Here is a 17,532-nt window from a genome sequence, read left to right on the forward strand (position 1 = left end):
CACATTCCCACGTCCGCTTGCGTGACTTGTCCACGTCGAATAACCGTATATTCATATCGGCACGTTCGTCCGACTCGCGGTGTGATGTCAGTGAACGAGTTTGAATAGCTCGAAAGAATCTCTTTTTCTTTCGCCGTTCTATAGAAGATTCTCGGAGTTTTAGGTATCGCGTCGGATCGTCGAATAACTAGTTGAAAAAAAAACGTGAGACTGAAGTTAGTAACGTTAACGGAATAAAATATTCGGGGTAAAGTTCACTGCTCAGAAATGACGCAATGATTTTGAAGTACACAGTCAAGTTTAACAAAATATAAATATGTTTTACCCTGATTGTGCTCTACTGCATTTCAAATATTCCTGATATTGCGGAGTAACGATATAAATTTACGAAACGTGAATCATCGCTATAACGTTGCCTACTTCAGCCTAACAAACAAACGAGGGTCTTGAACCCGTTCGATTCTCGAACTTTAAAATCTGAAAGTGAAGGGGGGGGGGGGGGGGGGAGGGGACGGCTTGAGCCACGGTTTCCGCGTTTCAGCGTCGAGTCGTCGGTCTTCACCTGGAGCTTTTCCTTATCCTCGATAACGTGGATGTCGAGACGTCCGGGTTCAGCGTGTTTGACGATGGGAATAGCGTTTGGATGCGAGGATTCGTCGGCGTGCGGTGGAGCCGGAATGAGGAGCTCCGGTCCAGCCTTCTGCATGTGCTGGTACACCTTGTAGACGCTGTTGACGGCGGCGCCGCCGGTCCCGTTCCGGAAGTCCGGGAGGAAGAAGAATGCGCCAAAGCACACGACCCCAAACGTCAAAAACACGAGCAGTATCAGGTACTTTTCCCGCGGTCTGAAGGAGCGCCGGGTGAAGGAGAGAACCGGCACGCCGTTAACGAACCGCTGGTAGGTGGGCAGCGACCCGGAGACCGTCATCGCGCAAACCTCGTGCCCCGATATCGAACCTCACTCAACGCACCACTCGCGATTTCACCTCCGGCGACAAAACACCACCCCGTGTGTTGTCAACTCTATCCGTCACACGCCATTACGGCACACTCGAGCACCACCTGTCCGTCAAAATCCAAGACTTTTCGTCCTCGCGCGACGCCCGCGGAAATCTCCTGAACTTTCTTTCGCGCTACGTACTAGGATCCGCGCGTGCATGTGCTGCCACCGCTCGATCGATCCCGGAGGTCCTCTGGCACGCAATTTACGGAGTGTCAACAACCAGCGCGGGAATCGGAAAGGCGGATCTTCTCGCGCGCTCTCAGATGACACCGCTGCACGAGCCGGCAACCTGTATCCTCGAATGGTAAGTTGGCACTTGCAGAACGTTGCGACTTCTACCTATTCAACGGGATGAAATTTTTCCTACTGATTACAAAATGTGATTTTTATTGCTTTGTTGCTTTGTATTAAGCAATTAACCAATTCCATTCGTGGGCTTTATTGCTTTGCATCAACCAATGGAAGACTCATCCGACTCTAACTGGCTGCTTACTGCGTATCAATAATTTTTGTTTGGCTTTTTTGAATTCCGATATACTATTCCAGGTTGAGGGATATCTTTTTCTTTTGCTTTTCTTCGGTGTGGAAGTATCTGTCGTATGTGTGATAATTTCGTTTTGCTCCGGAAAGTTTGGTGACGATGTTAGTCGTGGTATGTCAGTGGATTAAGGTCATATCGTGAGTAGAGTCAAGTTAGAAACGTTGCAAAAGAAAACTATTATGAAATAATGAACGTTATAACGTGCAACAGATATTGACTACTTTTAAAATTAAGCAAGAAGATGTCGCTTTTACACGAAAAAAAAAATACAATTCTATTGTAAAACGCTCAACTATTGAGATATTTTTAATTAAAAGATTTAAATTGCACAACACTAAAGTTTAATTTGTATTTTCTCTTCTACTTAACAAAGGTCGAAGTTTTTTAGAGATTTTAAAAGCATTAATTTTTCACTCAGCAACAAAGTGACGCGAAAAATGTGAACAGAGAACTCGCTTTTTTCAAACCTTTCTGTAAATGCAACCGTTAAATATTTATGGCATCTTTGGCAGTAATTTTTCAATTATTACGTATTACAAATTCAGAAATTCTTCGCATGGTTAAGCTGCTAGTGTTGTTCTGCTAATGTTCAATTCATCGAAGTTTGGGTCCTTCATCTATTTCAATTTGGCATGTGATATATGAAATTTTATTTACAAATTTAAATACTCCCAAAACTTTGTTTTGAACCATAAAATCTAGCATCAGTTTTCAACTAGATAGAACTTGGCATCGTTTGACAATTAATGATAAATATTTTAAATTAGACAGATATCTCAATGAGTCGGTAATCGATTCCTGAAATGTATCGATTGAAATTAAAGCAAGCAACATTGATTCGAAACACCTATCGACTAATAATAATTAAGGAATTAAAAATCAATCAACAACGATAAATGCGATAGCTTTGTACACGAGTCACAGCGAAGAAATTAACATTCAGCTAACGATTAACAAGCCCGTATCACGAGTTTATAGCCTGATTATAACAGTTACCTGCACCAACTCACAGTCTAGACGTCCGTTCAGTTTGTTTTCACAAACGTGACTGATGCTACCCAGCTCGATCGCCAGATACACCGACCTGAGCGAGCTGTGTCGTGTTTACAATCAAAGCATGGTGCTATATTACGAGAACGTCACCGTTATCGAAATTATCGGAATAACTGCGAAAATATTACGATTTCGAAGTCGAAAATGCCATTAAGCTAGGTCGTAAAGATTGTTTCTTCGCAAAGTAGTAAACGTTGCGATTTTACCTCGGTGTACCTTATCAATAAGTGCACGACGCGTATATTACCCAACGTCTTATGCAATATGGCAATTGTTATGTCAACCGGTGATTATATCGACGTATGATTTGTTATTGTAAAAACAATTTATTTTTTGCGCAGTTGTAAATACATGAAACATTCACCGTCAGTTCAGTCATTTTTTACTGAACTCTATAACATATTAATCTTAATTTGACGCATTTTGCAAATAGTACTACACTTGGAAGTAGTTCAGAATCATATCAAACATCTCCCGTTGATCGTGAGTAAAAAAAGTTGTTTTCTCTTCGTACTCAAAACATCCGTTTCAATCATAATAAAAATATAAAATTTACTGCATTACAAAGATCGGCAGAGATCAAAAAACTTTTTTCCAAATCTACGCAATCCAAGTTATATGAAGTTTAAACAAAACATTCTGCTCCTGAGAGGAAAATGATAAAAAAATCTAACTAATTTCATACAATCTACCTTCACCAAGTACCGAAGTGTAGCCATGAGCAATATCTGAGAGGTGCCGGAAAAAAGTGGCTAAGCTGACATACCTGTAAGAGCTGCACTTGCATTTTAATGTGTAGGATATCATTTTTGAGCAAAATATGGCCACATATATCGTGCGACAGTTTGAAGGAATTATTTTTACGCAGTTTAAAAATATAAATCAGAAAACTATCAGCTCAAAACGCACCGCAATAATTGAAGAGTTTTAAAAAAAAATGCTTGGAGTGTATAATTTATTACGCCTGAAAAACTTATCTCCACAACTGAGATAAAGCAAGCAAGTACTAAACGTATGAAAATTTATGAGAATTGCGATATCTTGTAATAAAAATCTTTGTATGTTCTACCGAAGAGGATTGTTTGAAAGAGGCTTCTTACGACCATAGATAATCAAATTCTTAGAGCTATGAAAAAAACAAAAACACTGAAATGTGTCCCAGCAATTAATTCAATTGTTTCATCATGCATAAAATTTATCATCGTCAACTACATTTGGCACGATTGCTTCAAAAATACAAATAGAATTGGCAGTAATAAAAGAAAAATCCGAAACTTTTATTTCAAGTAGTAATTTATTAACGTAAAACTGAATGGAAATATAAAAGTATTTTTAAAACAAAATACTGACGTACAAAAAAAAAGAATAATCATAATAATAATAATAATAATAATAATAATAATAATGGTATATGTAAAATAAGAAATTTGTACATTTATGTAGCACGTGGATAATACATATGTAACTTGTAACACGTAATAATGTCTATGTGTATATATATATATATATGTATGCTTAACTTGACATACTTCTTCAGAGATCATATTCCTGCAGCTACTTTGCATTCACCTACATTACATACATAATCATATATGCTTTTGATATAATCTCCAATAATAATAACCTTAACTTAACACAGTGTACTACATAGCTTGGCTAGTATCACAATTCTGACATTCCTATAGCTCCTGGGTATATTTAATATATATATATATATATATATATATATATAGTATACATATGAAAATATTCGTATAAAATATAAACGCACGACAACTATGCTTAACTTAAGTATAATATACCTTCAACTCAAAGGTTATAACGATAACAACTAATTTGTAAGTAATTGAAAACAATTCGACACAGATAAAAATGATCTGTAATTTTGTACAGAATTAAGAGGAAAAAGGACATCGAAGCACTAGGTTATTAAAAAAAGAATTATTTACCGTCAAGATTCAAGTCAATGGGCTTTTACAACTAACGGTCGCAAACGAATCATAATATAACAATTAACATCTCTATATGAGTAAAAATGTACATACTATACCTATACGTAAGTACAGAAATGAAGAAAAGCAATTATTACCACTTGATATTTGCAAAACCGATGGTAATCACTATAGCCAATACTGCGTTTAGTATATCGATGATCAACCATAGGTGTGATTTTTTTTTCTGTCACACCCATCGTACTTAAACACTATATAATATATAAGTTTAAATTAAAATATAACGATAACTGTTCGCTGTAACAACAAAGGATTCACCTAAATACAGAGAGCTTAAAACTGCGGACCATAGACGCGAAAATACCTTACAAATTTTTAAATTTATCCGGACCATCATCTTACGAAAATTCTAAGACTTTGGCCGGAATCTCGACATGTAAAAATCGCAGTCCGTGCAATAAATTGCAGGTTCAACGACGTGCTTCTTTCGACATAAGTGGCAATGTGTTGTTCGAGGCATAGCTGTCACTGGTGAAGTTTTCTGTACGGAAGACGAATTTTGGTTGACCGCACCTCCCTTAGTGCCGGCTTGGAAGTGCACTTGTTTCGTTTGCTTGGGTGCCGGCGGATGCTGATACGTCGGATACTTCATGTTCGACTGTATCTGACCATTCTGTATGGGATTCGGATAGGTTTGATTCGGAGCAAGAATATTCTGCTGCTCATTTTTCTGCGGTTGTCGTTGGTAGGTGTTTTCTATTCTTCCTTGATAATTTTGCCCGTTAGACTGCTGTTGCTGTTGCTGCTGTTGTTGTTGTTGTTGAAAAGGAGCGGTCGGATTCGGGGGTGGCTGGTACTGGGGTAGCAGCTGATTAGCTCTGTTCTGCTGAGGATAACCCTGATAGGAACTGACTGGGTACTGACTTTGCGGTGACGAAGAATTGTTGTACTGCTGATAAGGATTCGTTGACTGGTTCGACGGGTAGCAGACCATCTGTTGACCGTGGGGAACAGTCACTGGACTGACATTGTGCTGTTGAATCCTTTGATTCATATTACCCGATTGCTGCTGCTGAGCCGAATACTGTTTGTTCACTTGGTTGTGCTGCTGTTCCAGCTGATAATAGTTTCCTTGGAAGCCGTTCTTCTGCTGGTTCGCAGCGTTCATTATCTTCTGACCCACCGTACCATTCTGGGGGTATTGGTTGTGGACTTGCGTCGGAAACGGACTCGCCGGCTTCTGCATTTGCGAAACTGGGATTCCCTGATTCCTGGGATGAGCCGTCTGCGTTTGCGTGTAGCCCTGGATATGCGCAGAGTGTCCGTTCTGAGGATAACGAATTTGCTGGGGATACTGCTGGGTATACGAAGTCAGAGTTTTCGACAGGTTCTGATTCCCGACAGGGTACGCTTCCCGTACGACATCCTGCCCCTCGTTGTAAGAATTGTAAGCCTTCTTTCCGTCCTGTGGAGGGCCATTCGGCATTTCGTTCGAATTCTGTCGTCCAAACGTCGGTCTTATCGTGTCGGCCATTGGATTAACGCTCCTTAACTGGTCCTGGTACGGCGTGGCTGGAATGCTGTCCGCTTCGCTCTTCAGCGGTAGAGTATGCTGCTGAAATTTAGGAGCCGTATTTTCTCTGTTCAATTCAGCCTCCTGGAGGTTTCGAATTTCCCGAAGAACCAGAGCTGTCTCGGGCTTGTTGAGGGCCGATCTGAGGACCCGTTCCAAGATTGGATTCGGGATGTAAGAGTCCTTTTCGTCGTCCTCGGCAGTCGCGACCAGAACGACCTGATCGCAGAAAGAGACACTCTTCTTCTTACCGATCCTGCGTTTTGTCTTCCTCGGCATAATATCTTCCTCTATCGGGAGTATCGTTGTATTCTGAATTGTGTTCTGCATCGCAACCTCACTTATGTCATCCTCTGGATAATCAACTGGAAGTCCGTTTTCGTGGGGTAGGAATAACGACATGGACAATATTGCCGCGTTCAAACCGCTCTCCGACTGACTTGTGGGAGCGCTAACCGGCGCCGGTGCCGTAGAGATAAACGTGCTCTGGCTGGAGCTCGATTCGAAGCTGGAGTTCAGGACCGACTGGCTCGACTGGTTATCGGATTTTGTAAACGCGGCAAGATTTTCCGTCGACAATTTTAGTGGCTCAGAAGGTGGAACGTCCTGAGTCACGTCGGTCCCGGATAACGTTGATATTGTTTTGCTCGGTTTTTGGTCAACTTCAGGTTTGGCAGGCGGCTGTTGTTTGATCTGCTCAAACCTAGCTGCCATGTCTTTAACTGACGACGAAACTGTGACCAGCCTCGCACTGTCCGTCACATCTCTGCTTTGTTCGTGAGTCTGACCAAGAGTGTTCATCATCAGGTCGCTCGTTCTCCTAGCAATTGTCGATCCCTGTGTTTGGGGCACCGAGGGCGCCCTGGTCTTGGGCATATCCTGATTGTGCGATGCCATTTGGTCAACAGGGCTCTGCTTCTTCATCCTTCTTTCGGCCTGCTTCGCTTGTAATTCACGCAGCCACGTTTCTCCGGACGTTTTATCGTCCTCGTCCTGTTCCTTGCCGTCAACTTCGCCCGTGATCAGCATCTGCTCCCTCTTTAACTGCAGCTGAGCAAGCAGACTGCTAATCTGTTGAGCCTCGAGCTGCTGTGATGTTTGCTGCTGCTGCTGAGAACCTACGGATCCCATTTGCGCGGGTGGATTCGCGTCAATAGGAGGTGGGGGAGGAGGGAAATCTTCACTGGGTTGTCGGGAGTGAGAGACGGATTGTATGCAGGGATAGGGAGGTGGAGGAAACTCTTCACTGGGTTGTCTGGAGTGAGAAACGTTGGAGTTTTCTGGATAAGGTGGTAAGGAGTCGGGCTGGGACTGATGCTTGACGGGACTCTGTTCGCTGTGAACATCTGCTCGAGTGACGACGAACGTTGGCTCGTACAGAATGCCGTTTGCATACTGAACAACGTCGTCCTGGATCCTTGGCTTGCCGTTGAAGTTGGAAACGATCGGTTGTTCCTGGTTGTAGGACGGAAGAAATTGCAGAGAGTGGGGCTCCATGGAATAATCGGCGTAGTTGGTAACGCGCCCAGACTGCGAGACGAGGTTCGCCTGGTTGGCGTGATTCCAAAACGCGTTATTATTCTGACTCTGCGAAGAGTTACCGACGTTGTCGTCCGACAACGGATACATCGAGTTCTCAGACTGAAGTCCACCACCGACTTCACCTTGACACTTAGACTTGCTAAGTTGGGAAGTTGTTCTCAGTGGTGGCGGCGGGGGTACCTTTGCCGCGTGCAACACTTTCCCGGCGCTACCGTGGAAGCTTTTTCTCATCAGGCGGCTCCTCTCGAGGTTAGGGTTCCCGGTGTTATTGTTATTACTGGTATTGTTATTATTGTTGTTACCCGCAAATTCCAAGTGACCTTCGGAGAGATACCCACTCAGTGATTGACCGACTTCGTTACCTTTAAGACCGAGGCTAGAATCATCTACGGACTGCTTAGGCAGAGTATTGCAAGAAGGCTCAACGCTCACTGGTGGTTGTCCATCTTGTCCCTCCCTCAGATCGGGCATGCTTCGATTTTTCCTCTTTATTAGTCCACCCATCAGAAGCTTTCGTCGTATCTTGTGCTGCTTCTTTCCTTGCTTTTGTTCCGCAGGTAGAGTACCGTTCGTCTGCGATATCTTCGTTGGATTAGCGTCATTCTCCTTCGGTTTCTCCGCCATCTTTCCATTTTTCACTGTTGGCGAAGCTTTTATCGGTGCTATGGAGAAGTCCTTCGTGGAGTTCTTGTTCCTTTCTTCACTGCGCGCCCGTTTCTTGTCCTTCTTATCCTCGTCACACCGCTTTACCCTACCAAACAGCCCAGTTCGCTGAGTCGGTCGATCGTACAGCATGTACTCTTCGTCCTCCACCACATTCACCGCCGTAGCCTTACTTCGCAAGGTCTTCTTCTTTGGCAGTGTTGCGTATATCTGGATACTCTTCACAGACGATGGCTTGTCGACAACTGCTGCAGCGTTTACCAGTAACTCTCGACTGTTCTGACGCGAGTGATTACCCTTGTCACGCGAGCTTTGTCTCGAATGTTGACTGGATTTACTGTTCTCACGGGAGTGTCTGCCCTCCGTCGCACCCTCTGTGGAACAGAAATTTAGTAAGTAACCAAAGAAAATCTAAATAAATTCAACGGAGCAAACATGAAAGAGAAAGATGGACGTATTAGGAGATTCAACAAAGTGCCTCGCGCCACGTTTCTTCCTATCTACGAATAGATCGATGCAACTATCTCACCTTCTTTCTCTCCGTTAGCAATGGCTTGTTCTTGGAGTATCCTTCTATGCAGACTGCGAGCCCTCATTACGCACGTGTTGTGCTTCATCATGGCTATGGTCATCGTGTGTGGATTATTGTATGGCGCATCCATCGCTGCTCTCGCTTTACTGCTGGCAGCATTGCAAAGAGCAACAGCCGTTCCAAGATCCCCAGCATCTTCAGCCGCTCGTGATTTGTCGAGAAGAGCATCGGTCTCCTTGCAGAGACGCTCGCAGTCGTCTCCGGACGATGGCTGATAACCTTCGGGTATTTGCGCAAGCTGGAAGAAGCACGAAATTGAATATCGTAATACAGTCAACCGAAGCTGGTAATTCTCCCGTGTTTCCAGATTCTTAAACTCTACCTGCAAATTGTGCTTCAACCCCTGCTGAAGCGGAAGACTATCGGTGGAGGAAAGGGAGTAGGAATCGTATCCAGCATCGTAGTGTCCGCTACTGCTGCTAGACAGTTCACCAGATTTGCTTGTCGGACTTTTAGGAACCCCGGAGTTTCTCTGCATTTTGTTAACGATGTAAAGATACGGGTTGTCCATCGTTGTCGAGGAGCTTGAGGAAGCGCTGTTACGATCACCGGACCAATTGCCCGAATCCCGCCTTCGGGGCACGTTCAAATGATCTGGAATGCTTATTCCGTCCTGCGGCGTTGATCCGGCGCTCAGGCTCCTCGTCAGCTGCATTTGCTGCTTCTTCTGCTGCTGCATCACATTCTCCACCGCGCGACGACTTATGTACTTGGACTCCACCTCGCCATCAACGGCGTCTACTCCCTGGAAAACAAAATGCACATCGGTCAGAGTTGTTCCGCGTCATGAGAAGCCATTTTCCAACTTACCTGGTTGCCAAAAATGTTGTTCTGGATGTCGGTCAGGTTCTGATAGTCGCTGTACGTCCTTCTTTGCGTGTACATATGAGGAGGACTGTCGGGGTTCGGGGTTATGGCCCGCCTCGCGGTGCCGTTTATCGAGGCCTTCTCAGGACTCGGCGTTATCGACCTTCGCAAGTTGTTCTTCGGCGGTGTTTTCAGTCCGTTCCCGTTCGGGAAGGGGGTCACAGTTTTCGGGGCATTCTCGGTGTTCACCGGTGTTCCACCGGGTGTCGCATACAGCAGTAATAACGGCTGGTATCTCCCTCTTCGGCATTTTTCGACCACCTGCTCCCACCGTGGACCGATCTCCTTCACCGTTGCATCGTCGAAGTATATCCAGACCTTGAAGAAAAACAAGAGGTAATGAGACCACGAAATTAGCATGCTGAAAATTTTTTCACGTTGATTCGCACAATCCTATTACAACTTACCTTCAGTTTCGTGTGAAAGAAGAAGGTGGAGTAGTGTTTTCCGTAATACGTAACGACACCTACAAGGTTGTGGATGGTCGAAGCACCCCATCGCGAGTCAACCACGCTATGGAAGACGTCGCTTAGTCTAAGGCATGTTCCTACTGTCGCGAACACGTCCATGATGTGCTCCAATGACGGCCTTTCGCTGTCCCAGACGACACCAACCGACACTATCTCGGGTCGGTTCATCAGCGTTCGGCAAATTTGGATTTTAGCACCACAAGAACTCTGCAGAGGATCAAAAGCGTTGAGGTTTTAGCATGTGAAGATGTCGTTGAATTAATAATGATAGTATTAAACATTGGGTTTATACTAAGAGTCGATTCCTGGTATCAGTTTTTCGCTTTTTACTTTACCATGGCCAATCACTGCCTCACTAATGATATTTAAACACTTTTCCATGAATGAGTGTACAAACAGGATCTGAAGCTCTTTACTACGAACAGACACTCTCTATGGTCATAATTCCGCGTAAACCGCAATCGAGCTGTTTGAGGTTTCTTACTTTCTTAATGAGTCACCGTTAAAACCTTTGGTGCTGTTATTCCCCTATTCGAAGTATATTTCTTAATATAATTTGACCTCGAAAATGGAAATGAAAACTGAATGAAATAGACGACGTCTTACCGGACAGTCGCGGATGTCTCCCATTCCCCCTGCACGTCGAAGAAGTTGCCCGAAGAGATCCGGACTTGATCTCGATGACTGTGGCGTCTGACGAGCCTGTGACGTCAGAGCTGAGGCTGACACATAATGGACCATCTGTAACGGTGAATGAAATATACAGGCATGTAATTTCACAGAGGTCAGACAGGTGAAGACAAGCTTTCAGGCAAGAATACAATCCATACTGCAAAAAAATAAAACTCTACGTATGCAGATAATAATAAGATAAATAACGAGGTTGAAATTAATTGCATTAGAGTAACGATGAATTTTTAGAAAAAACCACACTCACATTTTGCAATTACAATTCGTCAAAAGGCGTTCCAAATTTGTAAAACAGTGAAATTTTCTACAATATTTCATGACGTTAACGTTACCAACTCGAACTTCGTAATAACGAGGCAGGTAAAACGTCTCTTTGATTACCTATAAAAGTAACGTCCATGACCGATGCAAATTGCGTCGGGTAAGTTGTTCACGCTCATTATACATATGTATCTGCTTAGTTGCAGAACCTGATATTCTAGCCAGCAGCATTCGACGACACCTACGCCTGACTGCTAGGATAAAAAAAATGTTTGCATTTTGTGTGTTCACATGCATAAGATACGGCGTCGTCATGTATCTTCGATTAGGAAGTGCAAATAACGGCTGATTCATTTTTATTTACACGTTCCGCAGCGCATACTGACCCAAAAGTGGATTCGACAATAAATTCTCAGACGAAAACTTTGCGTTCATCCGTAACGGTTGAAAAAAACATCGGAGAAAGGGTTCTTCGTAATCTTTCAAATAAATAATCTTTTAAATAAAATCGCTGTAAAAAAATCTTGTCTACGATTTTATCAGCTCGTTTGAAAACTCTATCTCTATGCCGAATCCTTCCCATCGCCTTCATAAACTAAGCTTTCTCAATACTTGGATTACCGGAAAATCCCGTCTCTCTAATCCCGTATAATCCGGAGGGCATCGCGTCCATCAAAGGGTCTGGGTCACCTGGATATTTAAGGGTTTGGCAGGTATGGCTTCAGCTTAAGTCACTCGAGCGATTTCCGGTCTCATCAGCAACAGGAATACCCGATCTTCGTTTATTTTCAGTCTTCGCATTAACCGATACATCCAATAAACGATCTTGCCTGACTCCTTCGATGAATCGATAAGGCCCGATCTTTCCCAGAGATCAGCACAAAACTCCTCGGCACATGAAAAAAGTTACCTCCGAATTCGCCGACAGTAGAACATCACTGGGCGAGCGCACAATTTACTCTCTTCGAGTTGTCAGCCTGCGTGGGCGAAACTCGACAATGCTGAGTTTGCAGTATTATGTCTGCGCGTCTTATACCTGCGGACGATCGTGGGAAAAAAAGCAAGCTGCTGATCCCTTTTGGTCGAATGCTTCTCAAAAAGACGCGGATACGCTTTTTCAAACCCATCCTTAATATGAAACCCATGAAACGAACGTATGACTATTTCAAAGTACAAAATTTGCGATCGGGTCAAGATTTTCTAGAAAAAAAAAAAAAATTCTTTGCATTTGGTTCTTTTTATACAAGTAATTCAAATCAATCTTTACCCATATTCCGTTCTTCAACTCGGAAAGTTTCATTCACTGCTTTGGTACCTGATGAAGTTTGTTCTAATAATAGGACGGTTTTTCCATTCAAACACTCGCAATCAAAACCCTGACAATGAGTTCAGCGACCACTCAAGTGGCAGATTTATCATGGACGCGATAAATTGTACGGAAGTGTTAACCAACCTGGGTGAAAGGTAGCGGTTCCGAAGTCGCTCCACAGGCGCCACAAACGCTCTGCTCGACCAAAGTCATCGCAAACTTTTGATGAGGCACGCAATGTCGGGCACTGCACATGTCCTCCGCCTCGCCACTGGCAATGTGGAGGTGAATTCGCAGCAGTATATTTTCCTAGAACAAAAGAATACCCGCACAATTATACCTCCGTATCAGATTTGAATATGGAGATTGATTTTCTCCTCGAAAACAGATTTGTTTCCTTTCCTTCCGACTTCCAAGGTCCGCGTCGCCACCTAATGCGATTCACGAAACCGTGAATGAAACACCGTCAGATACGCGAGGTGCGTACGTCTCGTGGAGTTACATAATGGTATTACAGAAAAATTTTTTTACGCTAAATTCGAGTCGGTCTCAGGGTGGGAACACCCGACAAGCCGAGACAATGGTAGTCAGTACGAGTGAACTGACCCGAAGTAATCAAGATTTCAAGGCTGGCCGTTTCTTAGATTCAACAAAAGATCGGGGAATTAGTTGAAAACCGTTATTTCGATGATAAAATCTTACTGATTGGCCATGCCATTAGGAAGACTCGGTTCTTGGTGGTTCGTTTTCCGGACCCCGATTCCCCCGATACGAAGTATCGAACAAACTTCAGCCCAGATTTTTCCAACCGTATTACTTGCGGTCTAACAAGAAATATCCGCAACAAATTGAGAAAAAATCTAGGATCAAGTATGAAGTCGGTGAAATATTTATCTCGCTTATTCACGTAGCAGAAGATCAAACTCGGGCAAGAGAATAATATAATCCAATCTCAGACGCGTATGTGACTCAAAATTATTATAACGGGATGCTTTAAGCTATTATAATGGTAATTTATAGATGCATCGCGAGACTAATTTTACACCCTTTGAATACACTTCTCACAAGTTGTCTGCTCGAAACCTTCGTGCAGTAAAAAGCACTTTCGGATATCTTTCATTTCGTTCCTTTGTTCGTTTCCGAGGGAGGGGAAACCGAACCTTGAGAGTAAAATGATCGAAACTCCCGGGTAAAATTCAACGTCAAAAGTCAAGATTTATTACCAGTTATGTTTTGGTCTGGGAATTCACCATTTCCAGAACGAATAACCCTGCCATAAAAAAGTATAATCTCATGTGATCAAGCTGTCGAACCAAATCCAATAATTGATGTCATTTCCTTTTGCCTCGTCTTTCCAATTATAAAATCACTTACTCGTTACGCTACCGGTAACTGAGATATACATGAGAAAGTCCGAAATTTCTTCAATATAGCGCAACAAACTCATAACCTCTAAACATTTCAATGGTACCATCAGCTCGAGTCTTCCACGAAAACTTTACAACAAGTTTGGCACGATATTCACAAGAGGGTCTTGAACCTAAGAGTTTGAATAATGGATGTAAGGGATGAAATACTTACGAAACATTCTGCGGCGTCGTCCATAAAGCCAAGTTGAAACCGTTGCTGGTCAAGAAAGCTCTCGGCGAGTGCTCGTCGGAGGGCATCGGGTGGCAGTGCGCTTTCCTGGGAGAATTGCAGCTGGGAGAAAAGGTCCTGCAAATAAGCAAACAAGCACAAACGTTGATTATTAATCCCGGTTACGCAAGGGACACGCGCTGCACTCGCATTCCCGAGGGAATGTGTGAGTAACATGCGTAAGAAACTCTGCACGTTCAATGATCGGCTGCTCGGGGTGGGTATTTGGGATTGATTAGCTTCCACCGCAGCTGACGAGATCGGTGATCAGTGGCCAGAACTCAATTACCACTCGCAGGAGTCTCGTTTGCAACTGAAGCGTCGACATTCTCAACACTTCCGCTGATCAGCCGACGTCGCCTTTTGTGGTCATTCCGTGGCTCCTGATTGACGGGATATATATTTAACTAGGATTTTCGCATTTGGCTAACAAATTCGCGGCGACTGCTGCAGCGTTTATGTAACGCAACTCGCGGTGCCGCTGCGACATTCTCTGAACGTGAATGTGGTGGTGGCATTTGTTGAACCGCCGTGTTTAATGTGTGGTAATTTATCGGCATTATATGAATGGCTATAGCTCCTTGCACAAATCTTTCGCAATGCTGTATGGAACGTGTAGAAAGTATAATACAAGCACGTAGATTACACTGCAACGGTGGTCGAGTATTATTTTGTGTCGCTACAACCGCCGGTGATACAGCTGCGGGACGTCGAAAAGGTCGAATCAATTTAAATCTGTGAACGATTCCTTGAACTAATAATGAAAAGTATAATGATAAGTATATATGAAAAGTAACCGAATCATTGAGTATTTGTAACTTTTTTTTTTCAAACCAACTCTACTGACAGAAATCAATTTTCTTATATCCATAATGGAGATGATGACTTAGTCTCATTTTCTTCTACTTCTGATGATTTTATAGAAATGAATCACCAAAATCTGATTTCAAATATTTCAATAGAGAGGCAAAAAAACGAAGATACTTCTGCAGATGATAAATTTCGATTCTTATAACTTTTTTCTTTACTTTTCAATGTTTTTGTTTTGTAATGAATGGTAACTCAGAGTTTCAATATGAATTTTTTTTACTCCACCTCGTGATGCGAGATGACGATGAAAAAAAAGAAAATAATAAAATAAAATACCACTTTTGAATATTGAAAAAGAGTATTAATAGATTATATAAGAGAAAGTTTTCTGACAAAAGATGACAATGAAAATGCCGAGCGTTCAGTCAACTCATCTGTAAACGATTATGACAGAGACAAGGCGAGTGTTGCGGTACGCGAGTAGAAAATTACCTATAACATCTGCGTGGCGCGTACTACGTGATCTCAATATGGGTCCGTTACAATAATTACATGGATTTTGAAGAATTTGTATCATATTTCGCATGCCATCCCCGCTCCTCGAGCCTCGGGATATCCACATGTTCAGTAATGGGTCTGGTGACGTCTGACCCAAAAATCGGTGTCGAACAGTTGTTGACTTACTTTCTTTAAATCCTTCAAATCGATTCCCGCCGGGGAATCTTCTCTTTCCATACCGCTGTCCTCCTCCTCCTCCTCCTCCTCCATTTCGCATGAAGTGCCAAAAATTCTGTTATCATCGTCTCGAAATTCTTTGCTATCCCCCTGATCTCTGGAAGCGAAACCTGATGTCGTCGTCGTCATCGACGTCGCGGTCGACCGAGACGTTAAAGGGTCCTGACGAACCTTTATCCACTTCAACATCGTCGATATAAAACTTTTCGCAAAGACACTCGACAAATTTTTCACCTCTCGTACAATTTTCCGTCTCTTTTCTTCTCTTATCTAAAAGCCCCGCGGCTACTCGTTACGTGACGTCTTCGATCTCTCACACTCGCGACCAGCTTCCTCGTACAACAGACACGATGGCGAGGCAGAAATCCCCGGAGAGACATTCCGATGATTGTTTAAAACGAAACGTCTCTTATTATTACCGACGCGGATTACAATTACGCGTCTGAAATTCCAACTTCAAAGGAACGTCGCACCATCTTTTTTGAAGAGCCTTCGCGAGTATTTGTTCCGCTAGTTCGTCAGCAGGTACCTGCAGATAACGTCACTTGGATTGGTCCTCCACGTCTCGTTGGTTACACGTCAAGTCTGTCATATCAGCGTGAAGGAAAAAACTCGCTTCTTTATCTGCGCTTAACATCACGTACGTATATTTACTCGCCGCGGTTAGTTTTGATAAGACGTTCCTCGCCACGCGGCTGGCTATGATGAACGAGGAGAGGGTAAAAAAAGAAGCGGAAAAGGAACCGCAGGGCAAACTTTCAAGCCCCCACTCAACCTGCACACAATATCCACTTGCATAAAAAAAAAAATACACCTGCTACGTATCCCTTATCACAAACACAACACAAGAGACACTCTCCTCTGCAGTCAGCACGATCCTCGCTATACGCTCCCTTCCAAAGGCCTAGTACGGACTCTGAACCACACGGTAAAAAAATCTCCAGTGAAAACAAGACACTCGTAACACCTGTCTAAGAACCATATGGAAAGCTCAGTTCCAACAAGTGCGGAAAAGAAACTTCTCGACAATTGACGAAAGGCTGTTGTCCCGATCCACACCCTAGCGTTTTATTGTACTCGCACAAACCACGTGATCGTGATTCGGACACGTTTTCTCAAATTACGAAAAAGGGCCGCAGGTAGCGCGGTGTGCTTCAGGTTGAGTAACCTGCAGGGAGTAAAACGGCGCCGATGCAAGCACTCCACGTTCTACTCCGGCTTGCGTACCTGGTGGCAGCAGCTTGCGGAGTGCCGAGTAAGTGTCCCCACCCTCGGTGCCACTGACTCGAGATCTACTCCCCTGTCCGCCCCCTGCACACCTCCGCAATAGATCTCGAAGAACCGCGGGGCGTGACGTCACTAAGCACCAAGACAGACGCCCCCGTGCAGCCGAAGAGCGTACACCTACATGGAGACACACGCTCGCCGTCGTCGAGAGAAAGAGCGATCACTCAAGACTAGGACCGAGACCGACTTAGCCTCGCGTCGCCTTGCTCACCTTTTTACGACTCGCGAGAGAGGAGGTGGGAGGTGAATCGTAGTAGTAATACGCTCTGAAGAAACCCGAATGGAAGGAAGGAAAGCCGAGAGCCGCCTTTTTCTCGAGGTCCGTAGCGGGCAGGCTGCGCGGTCACGTATGAATGCAATCGTTATCGCAAGTTCCCGAAAAATTTCACCACCGATCACCGCCTCCTGACAATATTCGAGGAACATTTGAACGGCCCCAAAGTCGGGCTGATAGCGAAACTCAGTACGATTCTCATTTCCGTTTTTGGCCTTTCCTAAAACGGTACCCAGTAGATTTGAAAACCTAGATTTCCGCGATTACCAACG

The 17,532-nt window shown here is 43.8% G+C and overlaps 2 protein-coding genes across 5 annotated transcripts in view; both read right to left on the bottom strand.

Moving 5' to 3' along the window:
- The window catches only part of LOC124186851 (mannosyl-oligosaccharide 1,2-alpha-mannosidase IA), a 271,893-nt gene extending 269,268 nt beyond the window's left edge, over positions 1 to 2,625 (bottom strand). Inside the window, exons 1-2 of the mRNA XM_046578900.1 lie at positions 2,541 to 2,625; positions 563 to 1,342 (exon numbers count right to left, since the gene is read on the bottom strand). Of these exons, the coding sequence (XP_046434856.1) occupies positions 563 to 928 (366 nt within the window). The 5' untranslated portion in view covers positions 929 to 1,342; positions 2,541 to 2,625. The remainder of the gene's footprint in view (positions 1 to 562; positions 1,343 to 2,540) is intronic.
- A 1,386-nt stretch (positions 2,626 to 4,011) lies between these two features.
- Positions 4,012 to 17,532, bottom strand: part of LOC124186828 — a 65,908-nt gene continuing 52,387 nt past the window's right edge. For 3 of the 4 annotated variants that reach the window (XM_046578864.1, XM_046578883.1, XM_046578892.1), the window contains 8 exons: positions 14,098 to 14,232; positions 12,661 to 12,825; positions 10,863 to 10,997; positions 10,194 to 10,463; positions 9,730 to 10,104; positions 9,242 to 9,664; positions 8,857 to 9,157; positions 4,012 to 8,701 (listed from right to left, as the gene is read on the bottom strand). In XM_046578864.1, coding sequence (XP_046434820.1) covers positions 4,959 to 8,701; positions 8,857 to 9,157; positions 9,242 to 9,664; positions 9,730 to 10,104; positions 10,194 to 10,463; positions 10,863 to 10,997; positions 12,661 to 12,825; positions 14,098 to 14,232 — 5,547 coding nt within the window. In that variant the 3' untranslated portion in view covers positions 4,012 to 4,958. Of the gene's footprint in view, positions 8,702 to 8,856; positions 9,158 to 9,241; positions 9,665 to 9,729; positions 10,105 to 10,193; positions 10,464 to 10,862; positions 10,998 to 12,660; positions 12,826 to 14,097; positions 14,233 to 15,648; positions 16,936 to 17,532 lie in introns of those variants that run through there. The other variant, XM_046578873.1, reaches the window with a different exon arrangement.

The sequence above is a fragment of the Neodiprion fabricii genome, chromosome 1 (genome assembly GCF_021155785.1).
Source record: "Neodiprion fabricii isolate iyNeoFabr1 chromosome 1, iyNeoFabr1.1, whole genome shotgun sequence".
Taxonomy (NCBI): domain Eukaryota; kingdom Metazoa; phylum Arthropoda; class Insecta; order Hymenoptera; family Diprionidae; genus Neodiprion; species Neodiprion fabricii.